General features: G+C 46.1%; 1 protein-coding gene across 2 annotated transcripts in view; it reads right to left on the bottom strand.

Annotated features, from left to right (window-relative positions):
* Coq3 (ubiquinone biosynthesis protein COQ3, mitochondrial) overlaps nucleotides 1–19,685 on the bottom strand; it is a 423,669-nt gene that overhangs the window by 234,437 nt on the left and 169,547 nt on the right. For both annotated transcript variants that reach the window (XM_080277702.1, XM_080277701.1), the window contains exon 4: nucleotides 759–885. In XM_080277702.1, the coding sequence (XP_080133828.1) occupies nucleotides 759–885 (127 nt within the window). The remainder of the gene's footprint in view (nucleotides 1–758; nucleotides 886–19,685) is intronic.

Below are 19,685 nucleotides of genomic sequence, written 5' to 3'. Positions count from 1 at the left end.
TTAAGTCCCCTCCCAAAACTACACTCTCACCATCCCCCATACCACTTACTACACGAATTAGGTCTTCCCAGAATCCATCCTTCTCTACCTTATCCATGCATGCCTGTTGAGCATATGCCAATATAAATGCAAACATTATCCCACTGAACAAAATTTTCACTACTATTATCTTTTCACCGACTCTCATTACATTCATGACATACTCCACCCACTTCTCTTTAACCAAGACACCCATACCACCATATCCAATTGTCCTACCCTGCCAAAACAACTTACCAAATGGCTGGTTGTGTAAGAATCATCTATCTATCTATCTACTGCAGATGCCTTAATCCTCTAAGGGGTGGTCATAAGAATCATAATTAATGAATATATAAAGATAGCCATCAGAAAACCTGTATTGAAATAGGTTTTGCATATTGACAGGGAGACCTATATATGGTTTTATAGACGTTATATCCCCTGTAGAGGGGTTGAAGGGTAGTATGGTATTATCTGAAAAATGCATTATCCAAGGGGGGGGGGGGTATGGTATTATCCATCAAAATGTATTATGCAACAGAACCATGGTTGAAGTAAGATGGATAAATGGGGGATTAATGTATTTGGTATACAAATACCAAGGAAAACAAGAAGCAAAGAATTACACATTCTACATTTTTCACCAATGATTGTACACAAGCTATACAGCATATCATACTAAACTCGGTGCCACTGAGATGCTATTGGAACTTTAGACTACCAATAATTGACCTTACCTCACAAAGTATTCCACCTCCACATCCAACATCCAATATTCTGAGACCTGAGAGTGGCTGGGGACCTGCTATATGTCCCGTCATAACTGCACCAGACTGCATTAGCCCCTCCCGGACCAAGCTCACTCTACAGGGTAGGATATAGTTACAATGAATAGGACCTCAAGATCAGTTTTTGCATGGTAACAAGGATGTATGTACAAATGTATGAAAGAATGTACTGTAAGTGCAGGAGAATGGATGGGAAAATCATCAAAACTTGAGAATGAAGGAAGAAGTGAGATGATTGTGTTAAGAATGGAAATATTTACAAATGACTGTAGTAACCATGCATGCAAAAGGATGTTTAAAACTAACACTATCACATACAACACTCACAGACAATTCCATCACTCACTCACTAACATAGTGGAAACTCTGGGTTATTTTATTAAAAAACCAAGATCACTTAACAACTTCCCCATACTCACCACTGATAGGTAATAAGGCAGTAGATGTTATCATAAGTCCAATTTACTGAAATACAGAGACCGATGATGCTAAAATCCATAGTATTCAAATGGTTTTATATGCATCATGTTGTTGTTGTTGCTGCTGAACTGAACATGAACCCACTGAACTGCAAACTAAAGCTGCTTTTCTCCTGTAGTCCAATATCCTCTTTTGGGCAGATAGAGAGGGAACTGAGGAACATTTGCACAATATAACCAGGCAGCTCTGCTGTTCCATGATATCAGTGTCACCAAGAGAAGCCATCTCTCTCCATCATCTATTGCACAGGCATCCTAAGTTCAACATACACAGATTAACTTAAGAACAATGTTATAAGTCAGCTGCAATATCAAGTATGCCACTTGCCTTATGACTGAAAACTACATTTAAGTGTAAATATAACCTCAGTTTGACCTCAATGCATGCAACCGTTTTTGTATTTCTGAAATACATACAGTACTTTTCATTTATGTCAAGAGATCTTTTACCATACTAGAATGTGTAGGTATCATCATATGATGGCAGCTTGCCATGTTCCACAATCTATAGCCACTTCCCTTCTCCATACCCTATTCCTGCGGTCTCCCCACAGGAATTTATCCCTCACTTTCTCAGTCTGCATCTGGAAATTAGTTTCCACAATCATACCTGACATCCTTCCCACATCCTGTCAGTAAGCATAAACCATCTTAACTTAGTTGTTTGCATCACTTTTCTGTGATCTCTTATGCCAAATCTCTCTTGCACTACAGTTCTGCTATTCAGTGATGCTCTACACATTCATCTAAACTTTCTTATTTCTGTCTATTCCAATCTGCTTGTTGTCTCTTCTCTCTTTGGCCACGTCTCACCACCAATGAGTATACACAACAACACAGATTTATCTACACTGAAAAATGACTCTCCGGCGGTCATTTCTCGAAGACTTCTTCTAGCCAGTGACATTGAGAGCAATCCAGGACCCATCAACAAATACACATGTCCAGCATGCTCGAAACCTATCACTTTGAGCCTACAGACAAAGGGTTCAGTTCAGTGCAGTTCCTGCAAGAACTGGACCCATTTCACCTACACAACACTCGCATCCAGAGAACATTACACAAACACCTGGACCTGCTCCTTATGCTCCGTCCTCCCACCCTCTAACCCCCCCACCAGCCCCCTCTCTTACTCCCTCCACACCTCCTTAACCTAACCCACTGATCCTTCCCACACTATCCAATCCCCCAACTCCTCCCATTCCACCCCAATCTAAACCACCCCAACCCATATCTCTATTGCAACCTTCTTCTACCCCTTCTCCCCCACCCACACCCCCATGTTCCCCTGTGCTCCAGCACCCAACTGACATCGTACACACAACATTAACATTCTTCAAAAAAACTATCTGTCTATCTATTGCCAGATGCCTTAATCCCAGAAGGGGTGGCCACAAACAAATCACTTCCATGTCACCTTGTCCCCCACCATTTCACTGCTCTGCTCCCAGCCCACACCCCCCTCTCTCGTATACCTCTCCACTCCATTCCTCCACCTCATCCTTGGCCTCCTCTTCCCTCTCCCCCCCTCCACCTCACTCACATACACTCTCCTTATCAGTCTCTCACTCTCCATCCTCTCAACATGGCCAAACCACCTCAGTGTGTTTCTCCTAATGCTTCCTATCACATCAACGTCCACACCACAATGCTACTTCACTTACTCATTTGTCAGTCTCTCTCTCCATGTGTCTTCACTTGCTCCTCTCAAATAACTCATTTCCACTGCTCTCACTCTTGACTTCTGTCCCTCCAACAAGGTCCAAACTTCACTTCCATACATTTGAACTGGTATCACAATACTCTCATGTATTGTGATTACATGCTCACTTCCCTGTTTCTTATCACTGGTTTTATAGATGGCATAAACATCAAAAAACAAGAACTCACACAATTCATCAAACAACAAAACACACACTGCCATCTTACAAGAAAAAACTAAACAGAACACAAAAAACATCTACATTTCATAACTTCACCACCATCAGACAAGACTGGGACGATGGCAGTTGTGGTGGAATCATCGCCCTAGTACAGCAATCTATCAACTTTTCAGATATTAGTGCACACACAAAATCACTTCTCCCCCACGACACCACAACAGAAATAAAATCAATTAAACAAATCACACATAACAATGGCCAATACATACATTCCCCCCCAATCATCCCACACAATACCACACAATCATTCTCCTCAAATACACATCACTAACATACCCAACATCATATTGGGTGGTGATTTCGATGCCAAGGCATCGGCCTGGCATGTCAACAACCATGACACAGAGGGCTGGTATTACAATCCCAAACAGATAATCTTTTCACCCTAAGGAATCTCCATCAACATACCCATATCCCACACCAAGACCTCTTCCTCCCATCATCCCCAGACATCACCTTTTGCTCCCCAAACCACACCCCCACAACATCCTGGAGAGTGGTCAAAACTCTTGGCTCTGATCACCTTCCAATCATCATCACTACCAAAACCAGAATAACCACAGCTGGCCATAGACACACATACACTAATTATAAGAATGCCAAACTGGGAGGCCTTCACAACTGAAACAGAATGACATCTTGAAACATTAAACGTAACACCCATCACAAACATCAACACCATTGTGCACACATTCAATACAATTATTCAAAACACAGACAATATACACATCCCTAGAGGCAACAGAAAGAGACACAACCCCAAGTTCACACCAGAAATTGAAGGCCTCATTAGTCAATGCAACACACTGCTAAATCCCCAACACTCTAAACACAAGACACCATACAACAAATACAAGCACTCATCACTCAAATAAACAACAAAATATCAGAGCAGAAAACACTAAATTGGAATAAGTATCTCCAAACACTTGATCACAAAACAAACATCAGCAAACTCAACAAAACATTAAACAGCATCACACTCTCCAACAGTAACACTACACAATCACACACTGCCATCACAACAACAGACACCATACCCTCAAACAAATAACAAGCAAACACTATCATCAATCACTTTTCACACATTAGTCACCTAAACCTCCATCAAGACGACCGACGTGTCATCCGATGGAAGAGACAATTCCCCACAGACCCAGACTTTGCACCTTTCACTCACAACCAGATGAAGCACATCATTAACAACCTTAAGCACTCATCTGCCTGTGGCCCAGGCAACATAAGCAACATGCACCTTAAACATCTTGGACCACTAGGCATACAAGCACTCACCAACATATCAAATTACTGCTACTCACACAACATAATACCCAACATCTGGAAGAATGGTACAGTCATCATTATCCCCAAACCCAACAAAGGCCACACATTGTCTTCCTTACACCACCCCATCACACTCCTCTGCACCCCCTCCAAAGTCACTGAACAACTGGTATTACAGTCAGTAACACCTCACATCCCCCTTGTCCCGTCACAACATGGTTTTAGGCTGCAACACTCTACAAACACTCTTCATACAGAACTTACACACAGAATTTTTGATGGCATCAATTCAGCTAGGTCACAACACAGAACACTCCCAGCTACAACAGACATTAGCAATGCTTTAGATGCCATCCCACGAACAAAACATTCAACACAAATATGCACAAACGATGGCTGGCAAACTACTTATCAGGCAGATGTGCACATGTAACATTTGCTGGTCAGTCATCGAACATCAGAAATGTAAAAAACAGCATCCCTCAAGAATCTGTTTGGTCCCCTTCACTCTTTAACCTATACATGCACGACATACCTACACTTCACACACCACAGATGCACACAGCTTTCTATGCAGACAACATAACACTTACATGTACACACCAAAGTGCAAACACAGCCACACACATCCTTCAACCTTACCTCAACACACCACATGAATGATTCACTACAAACAGACTCAATATGGCCCCAGCCAAATCTACAGTGACCCTTCTCAGAAACTGGATGGCAGACCATAGTCACATTCCATACCTCACCATAAACAACACCCTTCTACCACATAAACACACCCAAAATCCTTGGTGTTACATACATCTTCTTCTTCTTGTGGGTTCAAGGGTCACGGCCAGAACAATGGCCCAATGCCCTGCCAATGCAAACTGCTTAGGGCCTCACATTATATGCGGGAGAGCTGTCTAGATTTTCGGATGAAGTCAGATGTGCACCTCACGACCTGTTCTCGTAACCGAGGGTCCTCGATACCACCTCCCAGGAGTGTGTGGAGAGACAAACTGAGAACTCCCAGAGATGCCAAACGTTCCCGCAAAAGGGTGTGAAGGGAGTGGAACCTAGGACACCATAACATGAAATGTTCTATGGTTTCTTCAACCTGAGGACACCACAGGCATCATGGGTGCTCTATCATACCCAAACGGTACAGGTGGCTTGCAAGGCCTGTGTGGCCCAACCATAACCTGGTGATGGCTACATCAATGTCTCTGCAGGGATGGCGTGCCCAAGGGTGTTCAGAGGAGTCAGAGTGAAAACGCCCCAAGTGAGAGGCAGGTAGTGTGGTCGCAAGGAGCGCATTCCAGTGCGATATGCAGGCGCTGGTGCAAGTTTAGGGAATGTGGCACTATCTGGCATCACAGGGACCAGTGTACTGGAGGTCAGTGCTCACTTTGCTACTGCATCTGCAATTTCATTGCCACGGATGCCCACATGCGAGGGAATCCACTGAAGGCGGAGGTGCCAGGGAGGAGTAACAAGGAAAAGGAGGTGTTCCATGATAGCATGGACAGTCCTGACATGTGTCACTGGATGATCTGAGAGGAGGAGGGTAAGTGCAGACTGTGAGTCAGTGTATAAAACTACTGATTGAGGCTGGAGGAAAGTCCGGATAAATTCAAGGGCCTGGAGGATGGCTATGAGTTCTGGGGTTAGGACATCATACTACCCGCTGAACGACCATGTTTGGCATATTGAAAGATCTTCAAAATAGGCCGCTGAGCAAAGAAAGATGGAGGGGAGTGAGACCCATCCATGTAAATTCTCAGGAAGTCCTTATAAACAGGAGTCCATGCTGTAAAAGAGCTGCCGTGCCAAGACTGCATCTGTCAACTTCGAGAACGGTACTGGGAAGTAGAGGGAGACATGTGGAGACAAATCCTTCCAAGGGGGCACTGGGGGAGAGGGGCTACTGGGGCAGGCTTGGGCAGATCGAGAGACAGGGTGTGGCAGGCTCGGATGCTGAGGATAATGTACAGTAACCTCACTCGCGGCCAAGTTGAGGGCTGACGAAGGACTATGGAGAGGCAGTAGAGGGAGGAGACTGGATGGCTGGAGGGAAGGGCCAAAATGCGGTGAAGCAGCCGACAGTCCAGTTCCATGCGGTAGATGGAAAGGGGCATCACCCCTGACTCTGCATAAAGTGAAATAATTGGGGTGGACTTGAAGACACCTACGGCAATGCGAAGTGCCGTGTTCTGGACAACATCCAACTTCTTTAGGTGGGTCTAGGCAGCCGATCTGTAAAGGGTGGTGCCGTACGTGATCTTACTGCGGATGAAGGCCAGATACAGTTGGAGAAGAGTGTTTTGATCAGCACCCCAGCGAACTCCTGCGATACACTTCATGATGTCCTAAGGCATGCCGATTGAAGATGGTCAATATGGGGGGCCCAGGTGAGACGGGGACTGTCCAAATGGAGGCTCAGAAACTTGTGCTGGATCCGGAGGGTGAGAGGTTCTCCAGAAAGCTGAATCATCGGCATGGAGGGGAGCCTCCGTTGGCCAAAGTACATAAGAGCACTATTGGGTGCATTGACTGTTAGCCCCCAGTCTGCAGCCCAGGTGGCAAAGGCATCCACAGCCTGTTGGAGGCGATGCTGGGCCTCCCATAGGAAGGCAGCACTGCAGAGGATTGAGACATCGTCTGCATAGACTAAGATGGATACTCCAGGAGGATGAGGGAGGTCATACATCAGTACATTGAAATGTAAGGGACTGAGGCATGATCCCTGTGGCACTCCCTGCCTGACTGGGGTAGGGGAAGAGTACGTACCCCCAAGGGAACCACGAAAGGATCGCCCCTCCAAAAAACTTTGTACTCAGGCCAGTGCAGAGCCTGTGATGCCAAGACGGCACAACTTGTACAATATCCCATCATGGAAGGCAGAATCAAAAGCCCCCTGGAGATCCACGAAGGCAGCCAGGAGTATCTGCTTATGACAGAACGCCTGGTGGACATGATGGTCAAACTGGAGGAGGATGTCAGATGTCCCCCTCTCTGTGCAGAATCCACACTGTACCTCAGACAGGTGGCGGTCATGCTCCAGTCACTAGGAGAGCCGACGGCACACCATTCTCTCAAGCACTTTCCCGATATTGGAGAGCAATGCTATCGGTCTGTACAAAGCCGGAGAAGAGGGGTCCCTCCCCGACTTGGGGAAGGGCAGGAGGTGGGAGCTTTTCCAGTGTGAGGGGAAGATCCCTGATGCCCAGCTGTTGTTAAAGATGTCTAAGACCAACATTTGAAGGCGGACAGAGAGATGAATAAAAAACTCATTAGGTACTAAATCTGGCCCACATGCCTTCTTTGGTAGTAATGTCTGCAGAGCAGAGGAGAATTCTGCCTGGGTAAAAGGAGAGGCTAAGCCTGCTCGGGGGGGGCGGGGGGGATGCCTGCCTGAGTGACCCTGAGTAAGTGCTGAAGACCTGGAAGTGGAGCTGGGGAACCAAATCTAGATCCAAAGAAGGCAGCCAGTAAGGTAGCCTTGTCTTGGAAGCCTACCAGAAGATTACCCTCCTTTACCAGAGGACACAAAAAGGTGGTAGGGCGACCCTTCATTGCCCGAATAAAGGACCAGGTCCGGGATGGTGAGCTTGAGAATGACAGGGTTGAGCAGAAAGCAGACCAGGCAGCACGGCGAGCTCGGGTGAGAGTCCGCTTGCATTCAGCATCCCTACGGCGGTAAGTGTCTCGGAGGCTAGGGCAGGGACATCTCCGCCAGACATTCCAGGAAGACCTCCTAGCCCAGACAACCCTGGTGCAGTCCTCTGTCCACCAAGCAACCGTGGCAGTGTTGAGGACCTGTGGAAGGTCGCCTCACCTGCTGCGATCACAGAGGATGTAATGCCCATCACGCGATCATGTAAAGGTCCTCCAGGCAGAGGCCCTGTGTTATCAAGGGTCGCCATAAAGGAGGACCAGGACCCTCTTGTGAGAATCCAATGTGGACGAGGTGGAGCAGAGCAGGGTGGGGAGAGATTGGGGACATCTAGGATAACTGGAAGGTGGTCAGACTCCAAATATGGGCCAGTCCAAATGGTTGAGCCTCCAAAAACAGGATCCCCCACATATAGATGACGTGTGGAAGGTAGGCCTGAGTGCGGGTTAATATGGGTCTGTAACCCCAATGGGATGAGCAGGGTGAAGCGATCACTCTCTAGCAGAAACCGGAAAAGGGAAGTTCCTGACCTATTGCCAGAACCTCGGGCCAAGAAAGAATCCCAATGGGGGTGTCTGGCGTTAAAATCACCCAGGAGGAGGCATGGTGAAGGGAGTTGGTCTTGATAGGCCCGGAGTTCTTCCAACCCTATGTCCTTGCATGGGTTGTAGCAAACCGCCACAGTGATCCATCCCTGCACAGGGGACAGACGGACTGCAAGTACAGTAATCACTCTAATATCCGGACGCCCAATAATCGAACATCCCTACTACCCAGACCTTATCATCCTGGGATCCAACATTCCCAAAAAAAAAAAAAAAGATTTTTTCCCATCCGTAATTTGAACTTGCTGCACGCGCCGCAGGAGAGCATTGTTTTGGTGCGTCATTCCTCCGACGTCCGATAGAGCGCCGCTGCATCCTCCGCACTTCCCGCCTGTCTCTCACCGCGACTGGACCTACGCTCTTCGCAATGGCTGCCCATGTGCTCGCTTTTGTGGTGGTGCCCTACCTGCTGCAGGGTCTCCTGCTGCTCTCGGGCCTCCTCTTAGTGTGTGTGATGATGGCCCCGCCACCTGAGAAAAGGAAGAGAGTGGTGTTGACTCTGGAAAAGAAGAGGGAGATATTGGAGAAAGTTGATGCGGGTTGGTCTTCTTCCCGCATTCTCCGCGAGTATAACCTGGCCCGGTCGACTTTGTTCGATATCACACGTTCCCGAGACAAACTCATGCAGTACACGGCTGACTTCTCGTCGAGAAGGAAACGCAAAGTGGAATAGAAGGTTATGTTTACCTCCAAGTTTGCAGAAATCGACCAATCCACGTTGATTTGGTATCGACAGCAACGTGCAGCTGGTGTGATGGTACGTGGAACGGAGCTGAAGGCTGCTGCTGAGAAGTTCGCAAGGCTTCACGACGTCCTAGATTTCAAGGCATCCGAGGGTTGGCTCTTCGCGTTCAAGTTGCGACATGGCCTTACTAACCGTAAAGCACATGGCGAAGCATTGGACGCTAACGAGGATGGAGTTGACGAGTTTCGGCACAAGGTGAAAGGCTTGATCGACAGGGAGGGCCTAACTCTCGGTCAAGTCTGCAATGCTGACGAAACTGGCCTATTCTATCGCTCGCTGCCAACGAACACTCTAGCCAAGGAGACGGAGAAGCATGTACCTGGCCGCAAGCTTTCCAAGGAACGGATATCTGCTTTGTGTTGTGCCAGTGCTAACGGCATGCACCGGCTTAAGCCCGTTGTTGTTGGCCGTGCAAAGCAGCCTCGGTGCCTTCGTGGGGTGATGGATGTCCTTCCTGTCGTCTGGTACCATTCTTTGAAAGCATGGTTCACAGCTGTGATTTTCAAAGACTGGTTTCACCGTCACTTCGTCAAGGAGGTCATCCATTACCAGACAAAGACACTGGGAATCCCTCACGACCAGGTAAAGGCTCTCCTTCTGCTCGACAATGCACCTGCCCACCCGTGCGACAAAGACTTGGTTGCTGAGAATGGCCATATTAGGTGCATGTTTCTGCCACCTAATACGACTGCTCTCATTCAACCCATGGACCAAGGAGTGATCATGGCAACAAAGAGCCTATACCGTCGGAAGTTCCTGGACGAGGTGATGGTTGTTCTCGAGGACGAAGACGAGCACAGGGAGGGACGGGACACACAAGGCAAGCGGACTTTGGAAAACCTTCGCCGCTACAACATCAAGTCTGCGCTGTACAACTGGGCTAGTGCATGGAAGGAAGTCCCAGTGAAAACTCTTGAAAATGGCTGGTCTCGTCTGCTTCTCGGAACGGATGTGGAGTACGATTTTCTAGGGTTTGACGTGGATGACTTCCATGCACGGCTACGTACGCACGGTGACGATGTTGATGTGGACGATGTTCGTGAGTGGTTGGACGACGATGAGGGCGATCCTGGGTATCAGACGTTGTCTGATATCGAGATCGCGTCTTCGGTTGCTGGTGTCAGTACCGAACTTGAAGATTCCGACGACGAAGGCGACAATGATGCAGACTCCTCTCAGCAGGACACTACTCCAGCCATCCCCAAGCTAAGCGCACTCCGGGAACATCTAGAGTTCGTCCTAGACTACATGGAACACCCGCACTGCGACAGGGAGATGGGGCCCTTGGGACTCGTGGAGGAAGTGCGTGCTTTCAGGCAGCGCATCATCAATCGTCAGAATCGTCGGTCCTTGCGTCAGTCAATGATTGATAGTTTTTTCAGGCCCGTGACTCCCGCTGTGCCCAGCCCTGGCTCCACTCCGTTGCCTCCCCAAGACAGGCCCTCATGCTCCGAGCCACAGCCCAGCACATCAGCCACAGTGGAGTCACCGTTCGACGTGAGTTTGCGGCTTTCCTCAGAGTCCTCTGCAGTGGGTACGCCATCACCACGACCCAGCGATGCACCCCTAGGTCGCCTGCCAGTGATACTCTCGGACTCTGACAGTGAATAAACAGCAAGAACTTCTCCACTAGACCACAAGGGAATTTTGAGTGTTGTGCAGTGAAAAAAACGGTGTGTTGTGTTAAGGTTTTCGAGTTGAGAGAAAAGACTCAGTGGAAAATAAATTTAACGTAAATAGACTTCTTTGTTTTGGCTTTTGAAATTGGGAAAAAAATGGGAAAAGTTAATGTGCAACACTAAGTTACAATGGAGCATTATTTGGACAAAAGTGAACACTGTGAAGAGAACGGACTTCTGTGTGTTATTGACTAAGTTGAGTGCAAGACTTCAGGAAGAGTGTACTGCAAGTGCTTCAGGAAATCGTTCTTACTGTCAGAGTCCGAGAGGAGGCGGTTACTCATCGAGGTGGCCAGGGACTTGCTGTAAGTAGCCAGAATGTTTCATACTGTACTTTTTTCCATACTATACTTACCAGAATGTTTCATAGTGTACTTTTTTCCATACTATACTTACCAGAATGTTTCATACTGTACTTTTTTCCATACTATACTTACCTCATGCATGTGCAGTAGGAATGTGTTTTTCTGAGTTAGGCTAGGTTAGGGTCCATAAGTACCAGAATGTTTATTAATGTATGAACATACTTCTAAACCCTCATTTTATGTTTCTTTTGCATTTATTTCAGTCATTTATGTGCCTTATTGGTGTGATTTGGGTGTTAAATAAGTGCTATGCATATCCAGAGGGAGTTGTATAGGTGTTTCTCTGAGTTAGGGTCCATACGTACAAGTCCATATGCTGGGGCCCAATATCCGGACAAAACCAATAACCGGACCTACCAATGGCTCTATTACGTCGGATATTGGAGTGATTACTGTACTTCCAACACCCCTCGAGGGGGGCGGGTCAATGGCAGAACCGAGCTAGGCACCAACACCCCTCGAGGGGGGCGGGTCAATGGCAGAACCGAGCTAGGCACATCCTCCCTGACTGCAACAGCTAGACCTCCTCTGACACCCTGACGATCAGCTCGGTATACAGTAAAACCCCTAAGCGATAGATGGAGATGTGGAGATAACCATGTCTCACATAGACCAATAACGTCAGGAACGAGGTCCAATATTGTCTACTTGAAATCAGAAGTTTTCCGACGGAGCGATCTGGCATTCCAGAGGAAGAATCTACGTAGAGGTGAATGAGCCATCACTGGGGTGAGAGTAGAGAGAGAAACTGGGGCAGAAGGCTGACACATATGTCTATAAAGGACTGTCCATTTTTATACATGGACAGGGCTGTAAGTAGAAGGTCCACAAAGGACCCTGTAGAATGAGCACCTGTGGGGTTGGCATATGGGGATGCGTGGGAGATTGTCCTTGGTACAGGCTGACACGGAGGGGCAGGAGATTCACCAGGTGTGGAGACCGTCTCAGGAGATCTGGGGGAGGCAGCATGAGGTATGTTTGGAGCTGAGGCAGGAGTTGTAACAATTAAAGGGGTGGAACTGGCTGACATTACACCAGGCTGGGTGGAAGGAGCTACTGAGTCTTGTGCAGCATGAGGGAAAGAGGTCCGAGTTGGGTGGGGACGCTGTCGACGGGGCTTGGGTGGAGGGAGAGGGTGGAGCAGCACTGCTGACTGGGAGGTTGGGTGGGACAACATGGCAACTGTTCGCTCCACTTCACTTGGTTCAGTTGGAGACTCACCACCAGATGTTTCAGGAAGATCTTCCAATGCTGAAAAGTGGTTGCTAACCACTGTTGCGTATGTTAGACCCTCCTGAACAGGCCGGGAAATCCGACTGGGAGCTGTATGTGTTGTCGAGGGGTTGGAGCTGAAAGGAATGCGGCCAGATGGATTAACCCCTTAACCGCGGGGCATCACTTTCATGACGCTTGGGAGCAAGGGATCATACCGCGGGACAACGCTTTTGTGATTCTGTGTTATTTTGAATTCACCCGGGCTTCCAAGTGGTGGCTTGTATCATCTATCAGTACTGCCAATATCCAACACTAGTCAGCACTCCTAATCTCATCTGTACTCCCATCCATTGTTGACAATTTAGCCATTTCTCCCAGTTCTTGACTCCCCTCCCTACCCCCCCTCCATTACCCTATCCTCTTGCCTGCCCGGCCGTGCTATGCTAAGTAAATCTTCCCTGGAATTTTTCACTGATTTCATCCATTGAAATAAGCCCTATGCCCTATTCTTATACCAAATAATATATACAAGAAAGAAATAAGGTAAGTGGGGGTGCCATACACCTGGAATTGGCTAATTATCACCTGACAACACCTCACGTGCACTCGTTCGCTAATTTTCGCTGTTTATTTCCCCTTGAAATATGCCGTATAATCTATTTTCGTAATAAATATACATATAAGGAGGGAAGGGAGAAGCCTAAGTGATATTTACATTCACTTGGAACTACCTAATTTATAAAATATTGTCTAGATTTCCTGCCAATCATTTCACTGCTATATATTAGCTGAAGTCAAGAGGCTAACATTGGCAGTAATGCATTTCCTTAGGTAGGCCACCACCCTGGCCCACCCTTATCTGTTCACTCTCATCTTCCAATGTGGAGGTACGTCTGTTTGCTCTTGCTGACTTCAGGGACTTTTCACCCCCGTGCAAAGGGCCCTGTGACCTTTACCCCCTACTAAACCTCATGTGGAAAGAAGTAAAGGGCTGACAGTTGATAAAAGAGTGACTACGATCTTTCTATTGAGCAAAACAGTGCAAGTGGAATTGTAAATAATGTGTAAATAATGTGTAAACAGCAAGTGAAAGTAATGAATGTAAATATACGTGAACACTGGAAAATAGTTTTATAAGTTACTTCAAGTGACAGTGCATAACACAGTGTAAATAAAATAGAAATGTAAATAATGTAAATAAAACAGAGAACATAAATAGAAATGTAAATGAGTAGTATTATAAGAATACGAGTATACTGTATACCCTAGAAGTAATGAAAGTGAAAGTTTCACTCTAGCATGTCTGAATACTATGAGTTGTGAGAGTGAAGGTGAAAGTGACATTCACTCTCAATGCTAGTATACAGGATGAGAAAGTGAATGCTACGTATTTTGCTGAAAGAAATTGAATCCCTACAGTGACAATAAACTAATACTACTGAAGGAAACTTATGGATAAAGACTGTAGATATATATAAGTGTTATATAGTAACAGAAATATAAAGTGTGAGGGGTTTTATGAATAATAAATGACAGAATACCAACAGCGAACTAGCGCAAGTGGGAAGGTCATAGCGCTCGTAATTTTCATTGCTTTCACAGTGGTTTTTATTTGGAGCATGGATCCCAAACTACTTGATAATCATAGAGTAGTGTTTATAGTGTTAATATCTGGCTGTAGTAATCATATTACGGGTTGTCAGGAAGTGTAAAGTGGAGACTTCGTTACCCAACTTCAGAGGTCTCCACAAGTCCTACGGTAATCGACGAAGGCTCAACAAATATCCCAGAAGAAAGCTGAAGGTATGTGCCATAGGCATATGTAATTTTAATATTCTAGGACTAATAACTGATTTTTGGCAAATATTTTTTGAGAGTCTGTCGAAGCCCGAATAACCCCGCTGGAGACGCAAAACATTGGGAAACATGCCCGCGGTGTAAGGGTTAAGGGCACGTAAACGGGTGTTGACATACGACAGGGCTGACGGGTCAGCCCTAGCAGCGTCATGGATGGCAAGTGCCTGCTGGTAGACTGGGCTCATGCGGGAGACAACTTGGTGTGCGCCACCGCAGAAGAAGCAGTAGGGGACATTGGAGCATTGACCACCTGATGGGGATTTGCATGGGTAGAACCTGCTGCAACGAGAGCATCGAACTTTATTTTTACACAATATTGTGCCGTGCCCAAATCGATGGCATGTATAGCACCTCAGGGTGGGAAAATTGTAAGTCCCTACAGAGTAACATAAGCGGCCAAATATGACCTGCTCTGGCAGGGGGCCCCTGAATTTGAGCCGTACCACCCTGGCTGCCACTGCTGCCTCACCACCAGGAGGGCAGACCATATGGCGAGTGACTTCCACTAGCTGGGAGGAACAGTTGCCAAGGCAGTGAAGATTACAAAAAAGTTCCTCCTCTGTGACATCAGGAGCAACAGGCCCTATTTTCCCATATGAGTACTCACCACTGGAAGGTGAGCGAGCCAACCAACACCTTACTGGCCAGTCCCCCAGCTGGGTGAGGGACTCTGGTGGTATAGTCATTTTGGCCACATCATCTGCAAAAACACAGAACCTAATAGCTGATCCTTTACCTAAAACTCTGAGTGATCCCTCTATACAATATTTACCCCATGAAGATTTTTTGATGGCATCCGAAAACCTGCGGGGATTCAAAAAAACAGGGGTATTGTCAGCCAACCTTGCTATGTAAACGAGGCTCCTTGATTCACTGGGGACATCACCAACTGGGGTGGAAGGCAGAATCCACTTTTCCAGGGCACCTCCCTCGTCACTAGTGGCGGAGGCCGTCCTCACCCTCTTACCAGGGGCAGCGACTTCATCAGCGGCAGGGGCGAGGCCCATATGGACGTCCTGTGTGGCGAGGCCGGTCATGGAAGACTCCATGCCTGGCCGAATACCTGGCTGTTACACTCACTTTGTTATAACACTGGGAAACTGTGGTGTTACTGCGATATGCCCAAAATAAACTGGTTGTGACTGTATGGCTGAGATGAATTAACACCCGAGAGTAAGACGGTTGACAACACGGCCGGGAGGAGCACGTCCGACAACGACCGGGTCTAGGCAGCGTCCGTGTTACATACATTAATGTCATTTAAAAAACACATCACAAACATTAAAAATAAATTAACACCAAGATTCAACGCCCTAAGGTCACTTGCCCATACAATATTTGGACACAACAAAGAAACCACCACCACAGTACATAAACAATATATATGTTCACTGATGAATTATGCAAGCCCTGCTTGGGCTGCTAACCTCACTAAAACACATTACAACACTCTACAGACCATACAGAACAAGGTCTTAAAAATAATCACAGGCTTCACAGCAATTACACCCACAGACCACCTACACCAAGAGACCAAAGCCCTCAAAGTCAAGGATCATCTAGACATGAGAGGCACACAAATTCTTGCCGCAGCCTCCACAAACCCACACCATCCACTACACTACATGGCTGCACATCCACACACCATGGAACATCAAAACAACACCAAACACACAATATCACACACAAATACTGTCATTTCTTCCCCCTCGTCTGCCTCCAACCAGCTTCCAGCAGCATATCCATATTCAAATCACTCACCGCTCCATTCAGTCACTCAAAGACAACGCACAGCTGCATGCATGGCCTCCTTCAGAATCCTACCTCCCTCATGAGGACAGGGTCCACCCGGCCAGGCTGAGATGAGGGCATCATCCAGCCCTCTTGAGTTATCAGAGAGGCTGGATGACTCAGTCACTGATGCCTGTCCAGGATGGAACACAGCACCCTCTACTATTATGTACATTATGGAAGACTGCATTGCACACAATCACTTGCACCAACAACATAACATACACTCCTTGAGAGCTCTGTGAGAAAGCCCGGTCTCGGCTGTAGCGTTCCTTAGGGACACAGGGCTGTTCGGCCAGACTACCTAGGGAGTGGCAACTACTTCTACTACTACACAAGGTTGACTACCATCATTACCATCATAAAAACCCCTTAACAGCATTCAGCAGCCTTCCCTCCACACCATACATACAAAAAAACCTTCCATAATCCCTTGTTCTGGTGCCAATAATGTTTCCCATGACGAGTTGTAGTTTCACACAATTGTTACATATTACATACAAAGTTGTTTATTCATAATTAACAATGTGCAATATAGTGTGAATGATAAGCAACCAAACACCATTTCACTGTAAAGTGTGGCATGGCAAGGATGAGTGATCAGGACTTGCAGAGCTCAGCATTTTCTATCATAAACACTAGAGTAAAGGGAAAGCGATAGAGAAATATAAATTGTATATATGTTTAAAGTCTTGGGGTATACTTGTTGGTATACTTGTTGGTATACTTTAATGTAATCAATACTACTTTACTGAGGTGTATAATGTACATGGTAAAGTTATGATACTTCTATTCATGTATAAATCCCAGTTGTCTGTGGGGTTTGGCACCTCTGAATATGCTGACCTCAGTGCCACACCCAGAGGGGACGCCGGCCAGCTAACAGCAGAATGCACTTATCATTAGAACAAGAGGGACGTATTAATTCTGAGTTCTCTGTGTCGCAGTTGTATCTTTCTGTGCCAATAAAGAGAGATTTAATCTGCTCAGTTTCAGTTCACCTGCACACGCTACCTCTAAATTCCTTCAACAGGATTCTACACTGATTCCCACCATCTCCAGTGTGTGAGAAGACGTTTTGGTGTAGTGTACCAGCTGCAAGTGACTTCGACTAGACACAACGTTATAACCTTGCCTGGAATAGAAAGGTCACGTCTAAGCTGATATATAAATTGGTGGGGAAAGGAAAAATATATTTAGGGTGGCAGGTCAGGTGAAGAGGGATAATCGGGATATCATAGGTGAGCAGTGTGTGAAGAATGATGAAGGAAGGGTAGTGGTGAACAGTGAGTATATTAAAGGTGCATGGAGAGAGCATTATAACCGGTTGTTGAATGAGGAGTTTGACTGGGACAGGGAAGGTTTGGAGCCAGCAGATCCAGTGTCTGGCCCTTGGCCTTTGATTGATACTGCTACTGTGAGTGAGGCAATAGGCAGGATGAGGGTGGGGAAGGCAGCAGGTGTGTCTGGGTTGACTGCCGAAATGTTAAAGGCCTCAGGCGATATAGGGGTGAGTTTAGTCACTGACCTGATAAATAGGATTATTTATGAGTGTGTTGTCCCAGATGATTGGCTGAAGAGTGTAATTGTAAATGTGTATAAAGGGAAGGGTGATGCCCTGGAAAGAGGAAATTATAGAGGTATAAAGCTTTTAGATCAGATAATAAAGGTAATGGAGAGAGTTTTAGAAGGTATGATTAGAGAAAGAGTGAATATTGATGAGATGCAGTTTGGGTTTATGCCAGGTAGGGGGACCACTGATGCCATATTCATTGTTCGACAGCTTCAGGAAAAGTATATTGGTAGGAGAAGGGATCTTTATTTTGTTTTTGTTGATTTGGAAAAGGCCTTTGACAGAGTCCCTAGAGAGGTGGTGAAGTGGGCAATGAGAAAGCTTGGCTTGGAGGAGTGGCTGGTTAGGGTGGTTATGGCCATGTATGTGGGTGCTCACACCCAGGTGAGAGTGAATGGAGATTTGAGTGATGAGTTTTCCGTGAATGTTGGTGTGCATCAGGGGTCAGTCTTGAGTCCCATGTTGTTTATCATGGTACTTGAAGCCCTTTCACGTGACTTTAGAAACGGACTCCCGTGGGAGTTGTTGTATGTTGATGATTTGGTGTTGATTGCAGAGAATGAAAGGGAGGCGGAGGAAAGGTTTAGGAAGTGGAGAGATGGTATGGGGCAAAAGGGTTTAACACGTACAGCGTCGGCCGATTTGGCTTATATGTACACGCCCAGCGTCGGGACTACGGAAAAATTTTTTATTGGCTAGATGGGTCAGAAATGCTGAAAAAACATGAGTTTCATTCATGAAAACGTTCGTTTTCAACTCGAAGATTGTTTTTTTTTTCCCATGTCGGGCATTGCCGAAAATTACGTTTTTTTCCCCCATAGAGTTTTACAGCCCTTACGTAATTCGGTCGCGGCTAGTCAACAACGATTTTCGTAAGCCTTATCCATTTACTACACATGTCGAAGATACCAAAATACTTACAATAGACTAAACTATTCACAAAATATACATATCTTGATATATTATATATTGTAAGCATAAAAATGTAACATAAAATGCAGATGAAAGGTATAAAAATTAGAGAAAAGTTACTGTAACAGAAAAGTAAGGCACAGTATTTGGAAAAAAGGAATACTAATAAATAGGTAAAATAAAAAAAAACCATGAGTTTCACAGATCAAGTCACTCAAATCCACAAGGAAATACTTTTTTTTTTTCGTATATAAGAATGCTTACTTTTCATTCCCATCCCGTAGACTTCAGAGATTTTACGTATATTTGGTGGGGGAAAATAAAAATGCAGTTATGACAATTCTAGGCTTACATTTTCGTATTCAATGCTTACATAAACAACTAAAACGCTTGAAGTACAGTATACTATTCAAAAAATGTACTTATTGTGATAAATAATAATGATAAACATGATAAACTCATCCTCACTATGATAAACTCATCCTCACTATCACTATCCACTAATGATGCATCGCTATCAGCATATACCACACTTTCACTCATCTTAGACGATACAGTATCGTCTAGAGCTTTGTCTATTTCTTCTTGGGAGAGACCGGAACGACGAGCTTGAGACATCTTGACAGCGTAAAAGCTCAACTCAGAGTGATGGCCTAGGTAGGCCAAGGAGGGGGTAAGGGAGGCCTGGAGGGGTCAGGTTGTACAGTGAGACAGTGGAATGAAACAATGGTGTTCATAGAAGGTCGCGTTCACACTGT

The sequence above is a fragment of the Coenobita brevimanus genome, chromosome 71, assembly GCF_032717465.1.
Source record: "Coenobita brevimanus isolate Jiangsu-jjx chromosome 71, ASM3271746v2, whole genome shotgun sequence".
In the NCBI taxonomy this organism is placed as follows: Eukaryota; Metazoa; Arthropoda; class Malacostraca; order Decapoda; family Coenobitidae; genus Coenobita; species Coenobita brevimanus.
The sequence above is the reverse complement of the archived record's forward strand: the minus strand, read 5'-3'. Positions and strand labels throughout refer to the sequence as shown.